Source organism: Etheostoma cragini, chromosome 2 (genome assembly GCF_013103735.1).
Source record: "Etheostoma cragini isolate CJK2018 chromosome 2, CSU_Ecrag_1.0, whole genome shotgun sequence".
NCBI lineage: Eukaryota > Metazoa > Chordata > Actinopteri > Perciformes > Percidae > Etheostoma > Etheostoma cragini.
In genome coordinates this window covers 10,167,104-10,189,543 of record NC_048408.1, presented here as the reverse complement: position 1 = coordinate 10,189,543, position 22,440 = coordinate 10,167,104, and the positions used below count along the sequence as shown (strand labels likewise).

General features: G+C 40.0%; 1 protein-coding gene across 3 annotated transcripts in view; it reads left to right on the top strand.

Moving 5' to 3' along the window:
* tll1 (tolloid-like 1) overlaps positions 1-18,601 on the top strand; it is a 50,810-nt gene extending 32,209 nt beyond the window's left edge. For 2 of the 3 annotated variants that reach the window (XM_034898605.1, XM_034898613.1), the window contains exons 11-23: positions 38-140; positions 439-555; positions 727-872; positions 1,144-1,339; positions 1,448-1,573; positions 2,738-2,898; positions 3,014-3,194; positions 3,897-4,019; positions 8,728-8,853; positions 12,252-12,379; positions 16,282-16,495; positions 16,817-17,067; positions 18,333-18,601. In XM_034898605.1, coding sequence (XP_034754496.1) covers positions 38-140; positions 439-555; positions 727-872; positions 1,144-1,339; positions 1,448-1,573; positions 2,738-2,898; positions 3,014-3,194; positions 3,897-4,019; positions 8,728-8,853; positions 12,252-12,379; positions 16,282-16,495; positions 16,817-17,067; positions 18,333-18,467 — 2,007 coding nt within the window. In that variant the 3' untranslated portion in view covers positions 18,468-18,601. The remainder of the gene's footprint in view (positions 1-37; positions 141-438; positions 556-726; positions 873-1,143; positions 1,340-1,447; positions 1,574-2,737; positions 2,899-3,013; positions 3,195-3,896; positions 4,020-8,727; positions 8,854-12,251; positions 12,380-16,281; positions 16,496-16,816; positions 17,068-18,332) is intronic. The other variant, XM_034898625.1, reaches the window with a different exon arrangement.
* Positions 18,602-22,440: the final 3,839 nt, after the last annotated feature.

Here is a 22,440-nt window from a genome sequence, read left to right as displayed (position 1 = left end):
AGAATAGGATTATAAATATTTACTTTTGCTCCTCCAGATTGTTCTTAACTTCACCACCATGGATCTGTATAAAAGCAGTCTGTGTTGGTACGACTACATTGAGGTCCGGGATGGATACTGGAGGAAAGCTCCACTGCTCGGTAAGACCAAGGGACAGTCAGCCAGAGGGGCACTGGTAACCCCTTAATAAACTGGCTTTATTTATGTGATTGTTCCTTCATTAGCTTTTAAATTCTGCTCAAATCACAAACTGAAACCCCTTCAGAAGATTAAGACGTCAAATTCAGTACAGTAGCACTATATCCAAAAAAAAGTATGTTTGGGTTGTTATGATTGCTTTTCATATCATATATCATAGGCTGTGTTTCATCAACAATCACTGGACAACACAAGTTATGATTCTCACAGAATTTGATTTGATGTGTGTGTTTTTAACAGGCAGGTTTTGTGGAGATAAAGTTCCTGACGTCTTGATCTCCACTGACAGCAGGATGTGGATTGAGTTCCGCAGCAGTAGCAACTGGGTGGGAAAAGGCTTTGCTGCCGTTTATGAAGGTACGCACAGCTATTCAAATAAGTATGTATTAATACAGATTGTAAACTGCATGATGATATAAGGGCTGGTTTCAACTTAAATGACTTTTACTGCTAACAGTAACATCTAATGCTAATCTGTCCTGTCTGTTTGTGTTTCTCTCTCTCTGTCCATCTGTCTCTCCTCTGCAGCGATCTGTGGAGGGGAGATCACTAAGGACTCAGGACAGATTCAGTCTCCCAACTATCCTGATGACTACAGACCCTCAAAAGAGTGTGTGTGGAGGATCACTGTGTCAGAGGGATACAATGTCGGGCTCAGCTTCCAGGCCTTTGAGGTGAGTCACTGCGTATGTGTGTGTGTGTGTGTGTGCATGCAGGGAATGTCTGGGTCAAATTTCATGCTCATATAGCTACAAGTATAATGTTAGTGGTGTGTGTGTGTGTGTGTTTGTGTGTGTGTCCGCAGAGACACAGAGCAGTTGATGATTCATTTAGTCATTTAGTGCTGTTAAAATATCAGTGAGCTGAATCTTTATCCCTCCTCAACCTCACTCGTGTAACTCACTCTGGGTGTGTCTGTGTGAACCTGCATGAATGTTTTTGTAGATTGAGAGACACGACAGTTGTGCTTACGACTACCTGGAGGTCCGAGATGGCCCTCTGGAGACAAGCCCTCTGATTGGTCGATTCTGTGGCTACGACAAACCTGAGGATGTGCGCTCCACCTCACACACACTGTGGATGAAGTTTGTCTCAGATGGCACGGTTAACAAGGCCGGCTTTGCTGCTAACTTTTTCAAAGGTATGTGTGTGTGTGTGTCAATTGATTGTGTTTCCTCACATGTGTTTATAGCCAAAGCCTTCCTTACGTGTGTGAAAATAAATGTACCCTGACGTGCGTGTTTTTCAGAGGAGGATGAGTGTGCCAAGCCAGACAATGGTGGTTGTGAACAGAGGTGTGTAAACACTCTCGGTAGCTTCAAGTGTGCCTGTGACCCGGGCTACGAACTGGCTCCTGACAAGAAGAGCTGTGAAGGTAACTGAGTGTGTGTTGAATTCATGTTTGTATGTGCATTCCTTTGTATGCCGTTGTGTGTTTCTGTAGGATATGAGTCTAACTCCTCAGTAAAAAAAACATCCGAGCAGCCTCCATCAACAGGAAAAAACATCTTTTTGACACATAGCCACATGCTTCACAGCTCCAATGCCACAGATGTGAGTGAACGTCCTTTAATACCACAAAATAGGTTAACAACCCGTAATGACCCACATACTGAACAAACCACCTCTGAGGCAGAGAGAGAAAAAGCTATGCTGGTAAAATATCCAAATTGGGGTTTTGCTATATTTCTTTGAAGAGCAGTATATACTTTGGCGACCCCAATGAATTAATGTGTGGGGAAATCATGTAGAAAGTGAATGTAAAAAAAAGTTATATGTATAAATACATATATAAAACATCTGGAGTTTGTATATACAATTACAGTGACGTTTGGTCTCATTTCACCATGCCAATGTCAAAAAGGAGAAATTGTTGGAGAAATGCTTGGCTCTGTCAAGCACAACAATAATAAATATGGTCTGGAGAAATGATGGGGCATTGAGAGAAATTGAGTTGTAGCGTAAGGAAAATGCTGTAGGGATCAGTACAGGTGTTATAGTGGCTTGTGAGTGACTTACATTAGCTCAGGTTACCTACTTCCCCTTTAAAATGAACAAACGTCAGTAGTAATTAATTTCCTTGATGTAATTCGGGTTGCTGCATGACAAATGAGTATTATCATCACTAGAATCAAAGTCTGCTTCACTAAATAAATGCAGTGTATGTGTTGCACAAAACCAACCACTCAAACTCAAACATTATAGCTCTGTTCCTTTACATTTTGGGTAACTAGTGGATTTTACAGGTTCCAGTTGCTGTAGCCTGGAGCCTGCAGTAATTCACAAGCAGTGCATTTATAAACTACATTGTTAAAAAAACAACTGACCTAAGCACTGGCCACATTTAGGTCAGGGAAATCCCACCACAATGTAAAATTAACCAAGTCGGAAACTCCTTATTCTATACTATTCTTCCTTGTGGCTCATAAAACATGTAAAGCTAACAGAAATATAATTTCCTAGGCGTGTGACATGTATATGTGTATGTATGTGTATGTACGTGTGTGCGTGTGTGTATGAATTTTTTGTATTATTTCAGCGGCATGTGGCGGTCTTCTCTCTAAGTTAAACGGGACCATCAGCACTCCTGGTTGGCCTAAAGAGTATCCGCCCAACAAGAACTGTGTGTGGCAGGTGGTCGCTCCCAATCAGTACCGTATCTCCATGCAGTTTGAGGCCTTCGAGCTGGAGGGTAATGAGGTTAGTGTGTGTGTCTGTGTGTGTGTGTGTGTGTGTGCCAATTACACAGGGATGCTAAGAATAGTAGCCGCCTTGTGGATACATGTTACAAGAGCCTTATTATTTGTGTATTTAGGTGTGTAAATACGATTACGTGGAGGTGCGCAGCGGCCTTTCGTCCGACTCAAAGCTACATGGTAAATACTGTGGCACCGAGGTCCCTGAGGTCATCACCTCTCAATATAACAACATGAGAATTGAGTTTAAGTCTGACAACACCGTCTCCAAGAAAGGCTTCAAGGCTCACTTCTTCTCAGGTAAGAGACAAGTTTTACACCTGTGTGTCTGTGTGTGTGTTTTTTCAGTGGGTGGGCAGAGGAGGATATTCTGTTTGGAACATACAGATGGGCAAAAGAAGAAGTGAATTATGCTGCAGTAGCATTGGATAATTTGATACTTTAATTTCAGCCTGAAACTGGCTTGCAACTTGAATTCATTGTTAGTTACATCATAATGATATGAACTGTAAAAGCTCACCTGGTTTTCAAACAACATTGATATTGGATGAGCCTGCAACTCTCCCCCAAATTGTTTTTGAATGGAAATTCCCATCTGCCAACTCCTGGTGCAAGATGGAGCTCAAAACCAGGCTCATTACACTGCCCCCCCCCCCACCTCCATACTTTTACTTTTCATTGTGCGATACATGAACATCACACTCATTCGTGCATTTGCATAGGGTGTTGGCACTGAACAGATTGTATATAGCTGTGTACTTTTTACATTCCTGATTCCTGAGCTGCCCACGCCCACTGTGTGTTAATTTGTGTGTTTCTACTTGCATGTTTTTTTTTGTATTTGTGGAAATATCCATATTGTATGTTGTGTGCACATCCCTCTGTTTTTCTGCTAGTCTTACCGTTGCTGTATCTGTCTGTTGTGCTGTGTCTCCTGAGCCTCAACTGGCTCTCAGGCCTCGTGCACACCTACCACCCTGCACTCTGCCCTCTCTCCCTCAGACAGCCTGGCTCTGTGTCAAGAGCGTTTGATTGTGTTTGAGTCATGCCAGGACATAAAGCGCGGCCGCTCTCCCTCTCGTGGCCATTTCAACAACAAGCTGGAAACCTCATCAAAGGTCAGAGGTAACATGACCTCACAATCGGAATCTCTGATTGGCTCTGGTCTACCGTGTGATGAGGGAATGGATGGATCCGGTTTTAATGGCGTGGATCATTGTTTAATCCATTCTCCTCCCGACGGAAACATGTGTTTTGTCCCAATTCCATGCAGCATATTAATAATACGGATTGTATTTGTACAATACAACACAATATTAACATTTAGCAGCTTTCAGCAGAATAATATCGTTATCGTCTTATTGAATGATCGCATACAAGCTGCAATTGAAAGTTAAAAGATATTGTTATTGAAATTTTGTTTTACACATGAAGTTTGGTTTTCTGTAACGATGATAAACAGTGTCCTTTTTTTCAATTAAACTTTATTTATAGTATCAAATCATAACAAAAGTTATCTCAAGACACTCTACAGATAGAATAGATCTAGACCACACACTATAATTTAAGAGCACAGACATTTTTTATTTATATGGAAATGTCCCTCTTAGTATTTGCAGCAGGTACACAATGAATGTGCTGTACTATTTTGTAGTAAAAGGAAATAATAGGTGTACTAATAGACGTCAAACAAACTGCAACCTCTGGAAGCGACAGCCAGTTTTAAATCTGGAAATCTCCCAAATTGAAATATAATATTACTAATTTTTTTATTATCTAATAATGTGTTCCAAAAATGTCCCAACTTTCCACTGTTTATTTAAATTTGAAATCAAATTAAATTTAGTTGAATTAAATTTTAATTTGTTGGAGCTGTGAGAAGGTTCATTCTTTCTGTTGTGCATTGCGTCATAGGACATAGGTCATTATTACCACATTAAAAGATCAAATTAACATAGTAAGTATGCAAATATTGCTTAATTCTCTTACTTTTTAAGCATGAACACACTACAAACTGGAAACCCACTCAGAGCCAATATGTTGTATGGAATTGGGACCCAGTTATGATTCCCCACTGAAAACACAACAAAGATCCCCTACTCGCTGTTGCAGGGATGAATTTGTTGCATGTTCACATAACAGAATATAACAATTTTAGGAACTTGTCCTGAAGAAAAGGTTCAGATTTATCTTTTCTTACTTCAACATTTGCGCTAACTAAATGCGAAATGGTGGAACACGTCCAAAAGGCAACTTCAATGTAACATTTTGGCCACTTTCTCCACCATATGAGGAAATAAAGCTGTCACTTGAATGAGCTCGTCAAAATTAAACTACCTGCAGAACACCTGGAATTTAAGTGCTCAGTGGAGCGCTTCATAGAGAAATGACTTCCTCAGATGGATGTGTGTGTGTGTGTGTGTGTGTCAAAAGTTACAGTGTGAGTGGCTCTTCTATTGTCAGAAGCTTTTTGTTGGCAAAGATCCATCAGCTTTAGGGAGGTCCATTCGACCTCCCGCACACTACTAATCCATGTGAGTGTGCAAAGTGTGTGTGTGTGTGTGTGTGTGTGTGTGTGTGTAGACATTGTGTGCTTGACCTGAAGAAAGCTACAATGAATACTGTGTAGCATCAACCGAAAAGCTTCTTAGCCTCTGATAGGGTGAGACTGAGCCCACAATAGCACTGTAATACCACATCAGACAAACACACACACATGCACACACACAGGGAGAGGAGGATTTAGTGGTTTCATTAAAAGCAGATCTAGTTTGATTCACAAGCTTGAGTTGAGGTGAGACTCGGCGTCTGTGTTTAATCTCACGTCTCTTTATAGGAATCTGTCTCTCACTCACAGTCTCACACACTCTCCCTTCTACATGCTCTGTCTTCCTGAGCGGTCATCTGTAAATCCCCACCACTCTGTTTCTATCTCTGACACCAATACAACGTGGCAGTCCCACAAAGAGCAAGTCTTCCCTTTCCCTTCCACCTCCACCCTGTGATTCTCCAGTGTTCAGCTTCACTAAAAAGGGATTCGTCATCACCCAGCCACACTGAGGAGAAGCCATGTGGTTAGAAGAAGCCACAAATTAAAGGACAAGGGAGAGAAAATGAGCAAGAAGCGTGAAAACACCTCAGTGTTGTGTTTTTTAAGGCTAAAGCTGTTCAAACCTCTTAACGAGCAGCGGCCTGCTAGTCATTATAAACTCATGCTGTGCAACCAAACATTGTTCACTTTTACAGACAACTTTATTTCAAGTTCTTGTGGAGAAGAGAATCTCCAAAGATACCAAATATGTAAGGCTGGATTTTGGGTGAAATCTTTATAAAAGCTTTGACAAGACACCTGGAGACGGTGCAGCCAATTGACAATGAAGCCGAAGACTAAGATTTAAATATTTCACTTGCTGTAAACATTATACAGCTTCAATGACGAGGGATAACATGCTGATCCAGAATATCATTGTCAGACAGTGTAGGCCAAAACACGGGGAAAACTGATTGTTAAAGAAATAATTTGACATTTCAGGGAAATACTGTATTCATATTTTTGCAGAGAGTTAGGTGAGAAGATGAAAACCGCTCTCACATCTTTATGGTAAGTACAAAACTCTAGCCAGCAGCTGGTGAGCTTAGCTTAGCACAAAGCCTGGAAATAGCGTAAAAACATCTAACCTGGCTCCATCCAAAGGTGACATCGAAGCACACTAAGCTCGCTAGTTAACACATCGTATATTGTTAAAACCAAAGCGTAAAAAATAAATCCTAAATCAGTTCACTTGCCTTGCTGTATTAATATTACTGAATCTCAGTAGTAAATCCAGTTATGTTTATAAGGTCATTATTTGAGCCAAGTAAGGTATTTGCTAGCATAAAAGATCATGATTATAACTTATAGTTGATTTCACGTAACACAACCATTTTACATACATTAATATGTCAAGAAGATCCGTTCTTCTTGTTTGTATATGCAAATGCATGAAGGAAAGGGTTTTAAAATCTAATCAATTTATTCCCGGGGGAATTTGTGGTCTACATTAAGAAGTCACAATGACAACTTAATGACCCACATATCCTACCATGTGTTGTGGTGGTGAACATAGAAATGACAGAGAAGTAGGTCTCCAGTATCTTTCCACATTAAGGCCACCGTGTTCATTATAATACGTGATGACAGAAGCTCTCGTCACGTTTGTACAGTTTCTCTTCAGTTGGCTGAGTGAACACATCAGATTGATTAAGCAGTGGTGGTCTGGCCCGAGGAGAGCACAGTTGATCTGAAAACAGCTGCTATGGTCAGAGACGTTTCAGAGCCAAGGTGGAGTTTGACCACAGAGCAACCATAATCACGAACCCCAAGAGCAGCACAAAGACAGTTTTACAGGCCAACGCAACCACACACACTGACTAACTTAACCCTCTGTAGTTGTCTGTTGTTGCTTTAACTTTAACTTTGTGGTCGCTTTCTCCTATAACAACCTTCCTTTCCTCTTGCCTCTCTTTAATTAATATGTCAAAACAAGTGGTCTCTAGACAGTATTTACATGTGCGAGGACTCTTGCACACTTTGCTGAGCCCCTGTTCCCCTTAGTTGCTGCTGCTACGCATGTCAAGCCTTCCATTCTGGTATAGCACGTATGCAGTTTACAATGATAACATTAGTTACCACTCAAATTCTTTGTAGGTCTTGTAACAACGGGGGGGGATCCCTGATTTTATCACAGAGTTAAACAATAGCAGGCTTTACATTTCCAGCTAGCGACTTTGGCTTGAATATGTATTTGATGACTACATGCATGACATAATGCTAAAAGAATGAGGAAAAAGTCAGGATCCATTCAAACTATGTGGAAGACATGAAAAAACAGTAGAGGTGCAGTATTGTTCTTATATTGCTAGCAACACTGAACTTTATTTATGCTTTATGTACACTTGTACAAGAACAAAACGCTTTGGGAAAGTGGATTTACCAATGAGTTTGGCAAATGTAAGGCTATCTAATGTAATGGAGTGTAAACTTCCCCAAATCCAATAAGGTGCAGGAGCCGCTAACACTCTGATATACAGTATATATTGAACAGTGGATGTGTCATTCCTGAACAGGGCTTTTTTTTATGTAAACCAACAAAATAATAAAGTTGACTAAAGAAAGGGAAGTAGTGCTTGATTACTACTGTATGTAGGTAGCTACAGTAGTTAGTTAGGTGGGCGTGTTAACGTTTGCAGCTTACACACTGTTTTTACCATTCATTACACTTTGCTGTTATGTTTTTGGTTCAAGAAATACAAAAAAAGCTGGAGAAATCCAAAGCTTGACAAGCTGGCTGTGCCAAGTAAAGCTGATTTATGGAGGGGTTTGGCATTCTGTCCATTGACCATCTTTCTCGGCTTTAACTTTCAGCTCTGTAATAAAAACTCTAACTTGAAAGGTGGATAATGAACAATATATTGGAGTCTTACAATTGTTATGGGTGGTAATGTTTGCCTAGCGTGATTGCTGGATATTTATGTTCCAGTTCCTCATTATTTGTCATCTCCTTTTAATTTGTACTGAAGTTTTTTTGTTGACCTTACCTTCCTAAGTTGATATGATTTCCGTCTGGTCCTCTTCGTAGATCACTGTTTGTTTCTCCACCTCTGCCTTTTCCCTGCAGTTTGTCACTTACTCCCTTTCTTATCATCTTTTTTTATTTTCCAAAGACTCTCCTCCCCTTCCTTAAGGTCTCATCTTTCCACTCATCTCCCCTGCTTGACCTCTTGCTCCCCCCACCCCTTCCCTCTTTTTTGCTGTTTCCACATGAGTGATGTGTTGCATGTGTATCTCTCACAGACAAAGATGAGTGCAGCAAGGACAATGGCGGCTGCCAGCACGAGTGCATCAACACAGTGGGCTCTTACGTTTGTCAGTGTCGCCACGGCTTTGTACTGCATGAGAACAAACATGACTGTAAGGAAGGTGGGTTTCACGTACATTCACATCAGCACACTCACCGGCATGATAGTGGCGGAGTGCACATGCACGTGCTGCCACATTCACACAAGCATGTGCTCATTCACAAGAACAGTCATCGTACATCATACAGCCCTTACTTTGTTTACCTGCATCAGAGTCCACATGACAACAGAGTGGTTCTTTCCATTTGATGATAATGTTATTTTCACATACTGTACATAAAACTAGGAGCTTGAAAGCAGAGCTGTAGATTTGAGGAATAAGATGTCATATTAAGTCTCAAGCTTTCACCTGGTAAACTCGTGGAACAAAAACAATGATTATGCTGATGATGAAAAACTTGAGACTTGACTTTGACTTGCCTTAAGGACTTCAGAACTAAAAACATACTTCATAGAATTGACTTGGACTTGCCCCAAGGAACTTGACATTCATTTTGAAAGACTGGGACTTGACTCAAATGACTCAAGGCCCCAACATACTTAAAATCAGCGCTGGTTGCTTGTAGCTCTGCTCACTGAGGCTTGACTTGGACTTACCCTGTAGCACTTACTCTGAAGGACTCACGACTTAAGTTGGACATGTCTCAAATGTTGTGCTTGACTTTGTCGTGCTTGACACCCTGAAAGACGGGAAGACTACTTTTAAACTTGAAAGATACAAAGATGCAGCACAAATTGTTTGAACCAAGTTCAAGGTAAATACCACAGAAATAGCCTCCAAAGTAATTAAATTATAAATCACATTCATGTTAAATACAGCATTTGCTTTGTGCGGATTGGTCCCGGTCCAGGGCTTTGGACTGACCTGAGACTTAATTTGAACATGAAAACAGCTCTGCCCGCAAGTCACTATGGCTGTGTTCACTGTGTCGTGTGATTGTGTTTGTGTGTGAAAAGCAAACACAGATACGGGAAAAGTTTGACAAAAAACATTATTTATTATTTATTAAAAGCTTATAGCACATTCCCCTGTGCATGTGTGCTTGTGTACACACACACACACACACACACAACTGTTGAATTGACATGTTATACTCAACTCTTTGAAGTTGAACTTTTGAATGCTTACACACACCAAATCAACGCTCACACATATACTCACCTCACTAAAGGCTCCCTGTGCTGCTCGTAAAAACACTCATGTTTCAAACATCTGGGAGCTTGAAAGCATCCCATGTAGCGCTGTCTTCCTGTGTGTGTGTGTGTGTGTTTGTGTGTGTGTTTATGTGTGCTTTAGATCAGCTTGACCCAGTAACTTTGCAGGGTCATGTAAATCCCTCTTCCCATCACACAGCTTGTGTCCGTGTGTGTGGTTATGTACATATATATATATATAAATACATACATACAGTATGTGCGTGTGAAAGTTTCAACACGAGGAGATGGGCATTTGGACATGTAAAACAGAAGTTTAAAAAAAATCTTTTAGGGATAGCGTTTTAGGGATAGTAGTGACCTGCCAGAAGTGTTTGACATTGTAAAACAGTGGAAAAGAAAAGAGTGCCAGAAAGACAAAAAACTGTATTTTTTATGGTATTTTAGGGATTTTGTTTTACGAAAGGAAGAAATCTGTCAAACTTGAGACTGTTTGGTTATTTACTTGATTTCTGGTCAAATAAATTATTACATTACAACTATGGCATTTCCTGTTAAAGTGATCATGTGAAAAGATAGTTTGCTATGTCAAACACATGTATGACACAGTTTATTGCTCAAATCTGTATCATGTCAGTAGCTAGATTTTTCAAAGGTGTGAGAGTCTTTTTTAACAATGGTGTGTGTGGAATATGACATCTGTATTTAACACTTTGCCTGTTAGAAGACTCTCCTTTATACATTGTTCTTGTAAGTTCATCCATCTCATTCTGTACACGGGTTCGGTTTGTCTCACTCTAAATAAAAACTGTCACTCTGGAATACAGCGTGTTGTCTTGTGCATGCCTCCCATCACCTTCATTAAGCCATTCATGTATCTCACACACAAATGCCATGTGTGACTGTGAGGGCTGCTGTGGAGAGCTTTCGTTACTGTTATTTCAACTGATACAAACTCGGTAGAAAAGCAGTCAGCAACTTCGACCAGAAATAATTGGTACGCAGTTCTTAGCATGCTACAATATTAGCTCACAGTTGATATGTTATCTTGTGAAATATTAGAGTTATGGTCAGTCAGTTGCCCAGCAGCAAGTGATGTTGCTACTGCTCAGCAGTACAGAGCCAGGGAGTATTAACACAACAATAACAGAGCAGTTGACTACAAATGAAAAATAGATTTTTGGCTTACTCAGATGCGTTTGCAGTAATGTGTATTAGTGTGCACAGAACCTGTTAGACTAATAAATACATCAATAAAAGAGACTACTGAATAACTGCTTTTGTAATATTATAGAGTAGCAAGGTGGACAAAGCTGCTTTCTTCCTTTACTTGGACTTGTTTCAAATAAGTCAAGACTCAAATTAAATTGGCCCCAAAATGATTAAAAACAGGTTGGTTGCTTGTGACCATGGTTTTTTTGAGACTTGACTTGGACCTGCTATTTACAACTTAAGATTTACTTTAAAAGACTTGAGACTTGTCTTAAATGATTTGCTTGACTAGGACTTACATCTAAGATGAACAGGTGCAAATCAGAGTTGTAGCTTTCACCTGGGTTGAGATCCGTAACTGTGAAGGACAGAACATGATTCACATCATTTTCATTCACACCAAATCAGTCAATGACCTCTTGTGCAATGTATCGATTCATCTTACATCTTGAAACTGATTTGATTGAAATTGCTGGATACATTACCAAGTTTGTAACGAAGGCCTGCAAAACAAAACAAGAAATTTGCAAGGAACAGAATTTTAAGGTCAATAATTAGATGTTTAGGATCTAATCCTACACATCCATTTCCTAACCATCCAAAACACAAGGGTTTAGATTTCAGATAGAAGTGTTTTCAACAAGTACTGTGTTTAGTAGGAACGTTTAAAACAGTCTGAATGTAACTAGCATCTACATTTCCTTTTCTTTGCATTGGATCCATATAATGGATTTTTGCATTTGCTTCTATAAATGACATCCTCCTTTAAATATTATAGGTAATAGATGACTTGTACTCCTACTAATAGAGATTTGTTTTATGTACTATACTCCATCCATGCAAAGTACAAAAGGCTAACTGTAGCGGTGTGTTTGTTTAAAGCATGTAGGCATGCTTCCATGTAAAATTCACACTAAACTTGTCATCAGGATGTGTTTCTTTGAAATATTTTCTCTCTCTTTTGGTTCTCTTGTTTCTCTCCTTCCTGTTCCCTCTCCGTTTCCTCTGACCTTTTCCTGTGCAGCCATGATTTTAACTTCCTCTCTATGTGTGTGCTTGGGTCTTTCTGTGTGTGTGGATATGTGTGTTCAGCTGAGTGTGAGCATAAGATCCACAGCCCCAGTGGGACACTAAGCAGCCCGAACTGGCCAGACAAGTATCCCAGCCGAAAGGAGTGCACTTGGGACATCACAGCCACGCCGGGACACCGCATCAAGATAGTAAGTGTGTTGAAATCAAGCAGAAGCCTTCTTTAAACCCTACACTTATAGCAGTATTGCCCTTCTTCCCTTCCTCATCCCAATATTCTTTCTGTGAGGTCACACCACATCACATCTTATGTTAAACCCTCAGGCTGGCCTCCCCCTTCTTTCTCTAGGATCTCTCTTTCCCATGTTCCACTTATGAAACCCAAATGTGAACAAGGGAGAAAGTGCACGTTTGTATATTCGGGCTAACTGCAAGCGTGTGCTCATGCGTTAGTAAGAGGCCTTGGGCAGTGGCCATCTGTGTCCCTGTGGCTTTGTGTGCGTGTGTTTGTGTGTGTGTTTGTGCGTGCGTGCGTGTGTTAAACCATTTATGCATGTAAGCATTTATGTGTCACCACAAATAGTCATATCCACATTTTTCGAGTTACTGCAGATACTTATTTAGAAATAAACTGACATATTATGCTCTGCCATGTGTATCATGGATGGAAGATAGTTTTGGCTGAAAACTTTCAAGTCTAACACGCATGATTTGTCTGAAGAGATGGAAGAGAGAGAGGGAGAGAGAGAGAGAGGAGAGGAGATGATTTGACAGAACATTAGCTCAGACAGATTTTGTTTGCCTAACAATGTTAGCTTTGATGCAAATGGAGTTTCTCCTGACTCAGGTGGATTCACAGAAGATGCCTAACAGCGTTTGCAGGAGGTGATAGAGTGATCTAGACATACACACACATTGAGTCTAACCTCTCAAATTTAGAGATACACTTTTAAGCTTTTTTCCAACATAGACACATGTTGTAGACCACCAGCTTGCTTGCATATCTTGTACCTAGACGATTATAGTACTATACTAATTGTAGTACATGTACTGGGGGGCAGATCAGGGCCATCTGCGGCCGACACATCCTCCTTGACAATTTCTAAATGTGCACATAAACATTGTGACTTGTGAGGATGTTACATTGTTAACATTGTCAACATCAGGACAGAAAAAGCAGCAGTGGCAACTAATTCTGTTACTTTCTCTTCAAAATATTCACCCATTATTGTTATTTGTTTAGAGTCAGCTGCTAATCTGACTTTATATACTGCACCCACTGTCCATGTGATCAATAGCATCTTGCTGACATGTAACATACATTTTTGAGGATGCATGCAAGCAGTGATTCACATGAATACAACACGTGTAGTTAAAAGCATTAACGATTATATACAATAATGGTTAATCTCCTTATTTGTCAATTAACTATCTACTGGACCAACAGTCCAAAACTTAAAGGTATTCTATTCATCATCACATAACACAAAGGAAATCAGCAATTCCTCTCATTGTAGAGGCTGGAACTAGGTAATGTTGGCATTCAAGCTTAAAAAAATAATTTAATTAATAATTTTTTTGTCTATTCATATTCTGTCAACCAACTAGTCAGCCAATCTAACATGCATTTTTATCTCAATCTGGAAACTCAAATTGGTCATAACAAAGACAGAAGTATAGGAGCTCACATACCCATATTCACACAGTGTGCTTCAGATAATCCTCCTAAAGTCCACTAATGTTCCTTATGCAAATACAATAGTGCCTTGCACGCACACACACACACACACACACACACACACATTCCTGGTCTAGACACACCGTCAAATTTTCACTTACTTCCTCTCTGCAGTCACACGCTGAGCACGCTAGATGTTATTAAAATTGTCCTCAACTGTCATTATTTGGTTTTGATAATCTCTTATTGCCGCTTATGTAACTGAAAACACAATACATCATCACCTATGGTAACACATAAAATAGTGTTTGCATGTTGTGAATGTGTGACCTCATGTGATTTACACACATATACACACAAATTGTGAAATTTGTTGTTTGTGGTGTGTGTGTGTCTGTGTGTGTGTCTGTGTGTGTGTGTGTGTATACTGAGATTAGCCCATGTGTTCTGTATATCCACAGTAATGACATCGCAGCGGGATATATTTAATACCAGAAATGTGAACATAGACATAAAGGTTATTCCATTCTTGCTTCCTCACTCTCTGTTACACACACACACACACACACACACACACACACACACACTCACGCACACCACACACTCACACAGATCCACAAATCAGTGTCTCATCCGCGCTACAGTTAGAAACATCTGGAAGCCATCACTAGCCCAGAATCAAACACTTCCCCTCTCTGTAACGACATCCTCACATCAGCCAACCTTTTGCTCTGCTCTCTCCTTCAGCCTGGCTGGTAAAAATCAGTGCAGTGCAGTGTTTGTGGTGGAGTGATGGAGTACAGTTCAGGAGACAATCAGAGAGGTGTGTGACTGTGTGTGGGAGAGAGGCCTGCAAGATGTTATGACTCAGCTCACGGCGACTTGATTGGATTAAGAATCGGGACAGTGTGTACATGCATGTCAGTGTGTAAGCAATATGTAGACAAAAGAACAGGCGTTCTTTAGATTTATATTAAAGAATATGAAATGCAGATGCAATTTTGGTTTGAAAGTGTTTTAAAGGGAACAGCCTTAAAATTATATTTAGTATTTCTCAAAAGTGTCTCATATTGTAGTAAACCATTACATTAGTTATTGGTGACACAGATTTGGGTTGTTTTTATATGTATATATAAAAAGGATCACATGACTATATGTAACTGTAATCACTTTTAGATCATTTTTTGGTTTTCTTTACTTTTCCAGTTCACTCCCACTGCTGACATTGTGTCGTTTCCGTACTCATTAAACAGATGTTTCCAGATGAAAAGCTCTAAAAACTGAGTATACGTTACCTTTGCAGCACCATATGCCTGACAGACAAACTAAGTGACTAGCTGGTGACCATAGTAGAGCATTAAAAATCGAAAGCGGGGCGTCCTCTAGCTCACTCAGTAAGAGCATTTGCCCCATGTTGGCTAAGTCCTGCAGTGGCCCGGGTATGAATCTGACCTGCAGATCTTTGCTGCGTGTCATCCCCCATCTCTCTCCCCCTTTCATGTCTATCCACTGTCACTTTAATGAAGTCAAACCCCCACCCCTCCCAAAAAATCTAAAAAGCCTTTTTTCAGGAGTTGGTGGAGACCAAAAGAGAGCATAAAAAGAGTGGTTGGACTTTAATTCATCAGGTGTCCATGACTCTAAATGAATGATGATGTTGCTCCATATCAGCTTGATGTGTAAATGGGCAACTGTTTGCTAACAAGTTCAGCATATCAACTGAAAAGGTGGCAATACGTCAGTGTTAAGTTTCCACTTCCACTAAGTTGCCACCAGTTCTTGGAGGTTTAATTAAAGACTTGTTGCTGAGTAAATCTTAGTAAAGTTTTCTAGCTTCACCATCCGCTACAATAACTCTGAGCGCAGGTGTGACTTGTTTTTAAAAGAAATTATTAGATCCCAATTCAGGAAAATGCTCAAACATTGCTCGACCAGACTCTAACAAAGAACATACTCTTGCCATTACCTTTTTTAATTTATCTTCTCCTTTTCACTCGGATTTGCCCTTTGACTAACTTTCATTGTCGCTGCTCTCAGATTTTGCACCATGTTATCCAAACATGTACATACTGTAGGACATACAGTACATTTGTGGCTTTGTTGTAAATTCCTGGGAACAAATAAGAACACCACCAAGGCTTACAGCATCTACGCTGTTTTTTATAGTAATTTGTGTACGACAAAACTGAACTGCTTTACTGTACAAGACGAAGAGGCCACAGACCCTCCAGTGCAGACAGAACAGATTTCACTTACTTTTAGGGACCTCAACTTGAAAGGTTTTCACTGAAACTACCTTCTAACAAAGTAATAATCCTTATAAAAAACTGTGGGCAGCCAGGTCAACAGTTAATCTTCCAACACCTTCTCACATCTCACTCAGCGTCCTCTCACCCTCTGTCTCTACCTTTCCAGGCTTTCAATGAGTTTGAGATCGAGCAGCATCAGGAATGTGCATATGACCATTTGGAGGCCTTTGACGGGGACAGCGACACGGCGGCCATCTTGGGTCGATTGTGTGGCAGCAAGATCCCAGAGCAGTTGCTCTCCACCGGCAACAAGATGTACCTCCGCTTCATTTCTGACGCCTCAGTACAAAGGAAGGGCTTCCAAGCTTCACACTCCACAGGTGTGTGACTGTATGAAAGCATATTTAAGTGTTTGTACATGTTATTAATGTTTTATTGTAATATCTCACTTTATGTCTTACACTGTGAGAGTTATTTGGATCTGCAAAGAGCATCACTCACATTCACCTGTTTAGCTTTCTTAAGTTTGAATTGTTTTTTTAGAGCAATATCTACCTCTAGTGGTTCAAAACAGCACATACACAATGACAATTCTTACATCTGACAGGAGTTTATTGACTTTATGGGACAAAACAAAATCTAACAAATGTCTAATTTTACAGATTACAATTTTACTTTATACTGATCATATGTTTCTGCAGAGTGTGGAGGTCGTCTGAAAGCAGAAGCTCGTCAGAAGAACCTTTACTCTCACTCTCAGTTTGGAGACAATAATTACCCGGGTCACACTGACTGCGAATGGCTGCTGATGGCCGAACAGGGTTACGGCATCGAGCTTAGCTTCATTACGTTTGAGGTGGAGGAAGAAGCTGACTGTGGTTATGATTACATCGAGCTGTACAACGGGTACGACGCCGACTCACATCGACTCGGTCGCTTCTGCGGTTCAGGGGTAAGATTTTGTGTTGTTTTCAAAGGCTCATTTTTCATCTTTGATCTTGAAACTTGGCCGAGTTCAGAGGAACAAAACCAACAATGGATTGATTTCCCTAAGAAGTATTGCTAGTGTAACCAAAGCCGGAATTATCCTATTCCTCTTTGCTGTAGAGCTCCATATTTGTTCAAATAACACATCATAAGCCGCACCTTTATACTGGGTTACATGTTCCTTCTTTACGATGATGACAATTTCAGCCCATCCCACATACACAATCCCTCGCCATAATTACTCACCAGAGAACTAAAGGTATCCAGCAGATAAAATGAGTCCCCAACAAGTGTACCTTTTAGTCCTGTTTGAGTAACAAGTAATAATAGTTACAGTGCCCAGCTAAAATATTATTTTGTAACTAAACTAGTAACATTTAAGAAAATAATATGTTTGTGAACCAATGGGAGGAAGTCAGAAAGTATAGAGTGAAGTATTAAACCATTGTTTGTTTTCTTTTCATACAATTTGATCAGATGAATATAGAATAGCATCAGTGTTATCTTTAACTACACAACTGTATACTTTACATTTTTACTGTGGACTTCGATGTTTTATTCTTCCTACCATTGCAGGCAGCCATTAATGTCCATTGTTTGGCATCAATATGTTATTAGCAGACTCTTCTTTTGCTTGAGTTGAACTGTAGTTTACACCATTTACTGTCGTGCCTGGATTGCTCACCTGTTAGAGAATGGGACCCATGTGCAGTGGCTCAGTCCTCACCGCAGCGGCTGCAGGTTCAATTCTGACCTGCAGCATGTCGTCCCCCCTCTCTCTCCTCCTTCATGTCTAAACTCTCCTGTCAAATAAAGACCCAAAATGCAAAAAATGAGATATTTCCCAATATTTATTTTTTGTTAACGCAAAATTCTTGTTCAGCCCCTTATTTATATAATATTAAACACTGATGTCTTAAAAGAGTACAGTACTTGAGTAATTTACCTTACATGTACCTTGTTATGTTCCACCAATGAGAATGACACAGGTCAATCAAGTTTAAGTCAAGAGTTATTTATGTTAATATAGAATAAATGGGGACTATCTGGAAACTGGGAAAGATACACACACAACCTCCCCATCTATAAAACAACACACATAAAGAAGTAGTGATGTAAAGAATATTTGATTTGTAGTAAGTAAACTGAATTATACACAACTCTGTGATATCACCCTCTAAATGTGTGACAAACAGCTTCACATTGCCTCTCTTACTTCTGGTTCCTCAGCCCAGGGAGGAGATCTACTCGCCGGAAGGCGCTATGCTGATCCGTTTCCATAGCGACGACACAATCAGCAAGAAGGGCTTCCACATCCGCTACACGAGCACCAAGTTCCAGGAGAGCCTTCACACCAGGAAATGACCTCACACGCGGCCCATGACCTCTGAACTCTGTGCAGCACGCCCCCCCCCCCCCCCCCCCCCCCCCCCCCCCCCCCCCCCCCCCCCCGCCACTGTCACCCTGACCTTCATCATGGCAATGAGAAAAGTACAGCCTGTCCCGTCTTCTCAGACCCAGCAGACAGAAGTGGACAGTCGACAGCTGCAGGTGGAAGACACTTTACGTGAACATTAGTCTCCCCTCTGTGGCCCGGCACAGGTCATCGCAATGTGAGACAAGACAGACAAAAAACAACAAGATATTTAATATGAGAGAACTGAGTGGGCCATTTCTGTGAAGGAGATGGTTTTCATTACTGCACATCAAGCTACTCTCAGTGTGGATACTCACAGTTGCAAAACAAAAAAGTACAAACACACATACACAAACATACACGATTCCAATCCACAATTATAAACTACGGATGCTTGAGGAACTGAGAAGCTTTTACCTAAAAGAAAGAGCATCCAACAAGGGAGGTTTTGAGTCTTTTTTTGACTCCTTGAACTGTGCAACGTACTGTGATCAGACTGCTGCTCATACCCACAGTAACTGAGAGGAAACTCTAAAAAGACATGTTTATTGCCTTTGATGCCTGGGAACTGGTCTCTTCAACCCAGCTCAGAACGGCTGCAGATGATTTTATTTCATGTCTTATTGTAAAAACCCATTGTGTTTACTGTATGTGTGTTTGTGTGTACAGAGAAAAAGAACAAACAAAAGGCTGAAGGCCGTCATTTGCCCTTTTCGCTTAAAGCTTATGCAGACAACCATCATGGAATGGGGAACAAATATAAAACATTGCGAATGGAGAATTGATCTGTGATTGGTAATGAGCCTTGCATTTGGGTTTGCATCATCTTGTAACAAACTGTCATGGATGTTTCCAGTTTCATCTCCCAACCCCCCCTCCCTCCCCCCCTCCCAACAAAATTGGAAATTGGAAGGGAATATTTTCACAGCTGTCTCTTAGAGTGACACTATTCTGAAGGAAGGAGAGATTCCCATGGTGCTAAAAAATAAAAAGATACTAAATGACAGATGACTGCGGTTGGAAGTAAAGGTTTTCAATAGGAGACACTGCCAGTGTGCAAACAGCACACTGCATCAACAGCACTAGTCCTGTGGAACTACAATATTGCCTTAGAACCAAAATTATGCTGTCGTTGGTCACTCCTATGCTCTCGTGTCAGCGGAGTGTCTTCGAGGTTTTTTGGCAGCGTATTTCATTTGTTTGGAGATCTTGAATGGTTTCATTGTTAAAAAAAAAACATGGGAAATGTAGTCTGTGTGTGAGATAGAGTGTCAATGGTGCATGTGTGTTTGTGTGTCACTTTTGTAGTTGCTCTCAGAGATACATACACACTTGCTTACACATCCCCAAGTACACAGAAAGTCATTTGTGTGCATTTTCCCAAACATATCTGAACATTCTTCCCCTTCTGTATATGTGGAGCTTGAAGAGCAAAGTGGTGTAAAGTTGAAGGAATATCAAGGTGCATACAGGATGCATCATTTGTTGTGTTAAATGCAAATGTGTAAGTGTGCTTTATAGAAGATTATAGAGAAATAACGTGTGTGTATGTGTGTGTGAGTGTGTGTGTGTATGTCTGTAAACTGTATGTTTTTAAGTTGAATCATTCATTGCTGTATGTGCCAAGCTCCAGGTGACTCTGATCCACTGTAGTTTTTGTTTTATCATTCCACCTCTGTGTCCGTTCAGAGACACTGATATGACGTCCTCTGCATCAGTCATTAAAATACACACAGGTAAAAACTACACGCATCTGTGTTTTGTGGATTATTGCGGTGTGTTTTGAATGAATTTAGATTTTCTGTTATTTTCTGTTTTTTTTTTTTTTACCAGTTTAGACAAGACAACAATAATACCATACGTTGATCCTTAAAATCAAATCCTGGCGTTTTCCCTTTGTGATAATTCTATTCAAGTGTTTTCTTTCACATGATAACATTATAGTCTCAAAGCACATTGTAGTTGTTTAAAGGCTCAGAATGTATTACTTTTTTTGCCAAAAGAAGTTACTCTAAAAACAATTTTGTTATGCTAACTTTATTTCCCGTCTTTAGTTGTTTCTAATACTTTAAAGCTAACTTATTCTACCTCAACAGCTATGTTATGTTTCCTATTGAGTCTGGCATTTGGAACTTAAGTAAATTTAGCCTTTTTTAGTGTTAAACTATAATCAATTTTTGAAGTAATATCTTTAGCAAAATATTATGGCCTACAGTTAGACGAGAAGATGATACAATTATCATGTCTGTTTGCTAAATATGAAACTACAAAGTGCAGCTAAATAGCTTAGCTTAGCATGAAGACTGGAAACGGGATCTGCCTACCATCCCCTCTGATATAAAGCTCACCAAGTTTTTACATGATGGTTTCTGTACAAATTAATCAAACAAGAGGTGCTGGTAGATTATTTTGTGACTTGTGTGTTATTCCATTTATTTATGTAACTTACTATGTTCCATCCCACAAACAGTATGCAGAAATGCTATAATTTAAATAAAAGTAGTGTGCCAGCTAAAAAATAAATGATCACAAAGAGCAACAAGGGCTCAGCAGATGACCTCTGGCCCCAAACAGAACAGCTGATCAAAGATCTCCTGTTGCTGCTCTGAATTTAATTCATTAGTTTTTTGTTAGCTTTTCAAAACAAAGTATCAATTAAACATTGAAATGTCAATTAACTCTAGTGGCACCATCCAGCTCCATATAAAGCAGTCGAAGAAAGTGTGGTTTTATTGGCATTGAGTAAATAAAAAATAATATAATTCTGCGTAATGCATGGCAAAAAAAAACCTTGGTTGCTGCTGTTATTAATCATTACTGTTAGGACCGTGGCTTATAGAATAGTTTTTAAATGGTGTTTTATTAGTGTTTGGCTCCTGGTGATGATAGGCTAGCCCTGCTCATGGGCAAATGTCAAGCGTCTTCATGGGAGAAAACAACAATGCGCATGTCCAAAGTAGTAAGGAAAGCGGATGAGACAAATTTGAAGCCAGGTGCGGCTGATTAACTGTCACCACTCGCCAGTTTTATTGGCCTTTTGCCAAAGTACTGTTGTCATGTTTTAGTTGCCATTTTATAGAACTATGAACAAAGTGGGTTATCTTCAACCACACACATTTAAAAGTCTGCAATTTGACCACCAGCCGCGAGATATTATAGACAAAACCTCTGGTAGTGGTTCTCCAGGAAAAAATTGCTAACTGCTAGCTTGAAGACGTTAACCAAACATAACGGACAGCCCATTCAAACGAGGAGTTGTAACGTTATAACAACAAAGCAGAGAACAGGTACGTGCTCACTCCGACTATCACTTGTGTTAAACGTGGGGAATGTAAAATAGTGCATTATGTCAACATTTTAAAATGTTTTAATATTCTGGTTTTGCATTTGTGCAAAGTAGTTTTGGCCCCTAACCCCCCCCCCCCCCACACACACACACATTTTTCCGTCACTACCTATGCCTGCTGTATAAATACTGTAGCCTATATACCGCCTCCCTGTTTCTAGATTTAATAAATTATAGGCTAAATGAAATTATAAAAATATAGTTTATGCTTAATCATATAAGACACTTCACAATGTGAATGTTGCTCTACATAGAACATCTATGTTTGACTTTTGACCAATTTTAAACACGAGCTTGATGGTATCTTGAGGATAAGCCACTTACCTTTTTAAAGGATCAGTTTGATGAGTTTCAGTTGTCACCGTTTACAGTCTATGGTTGTCACATCTGTGGTGTTGCAGCCGCTGTTACACACCGCTGTTTGCTGTCACTGTTGCATCCACTCAACCACTAGAGGGTGCTCAGTTTGAGCTTTTCTAAGGTCAGTGCTTTGAAATGTATCAGCTGTTTGACCCCAAAAGTATGTTTAGTACTTTTAACATGTCTCTGAGATGAATATAGATTGTATAAAACTC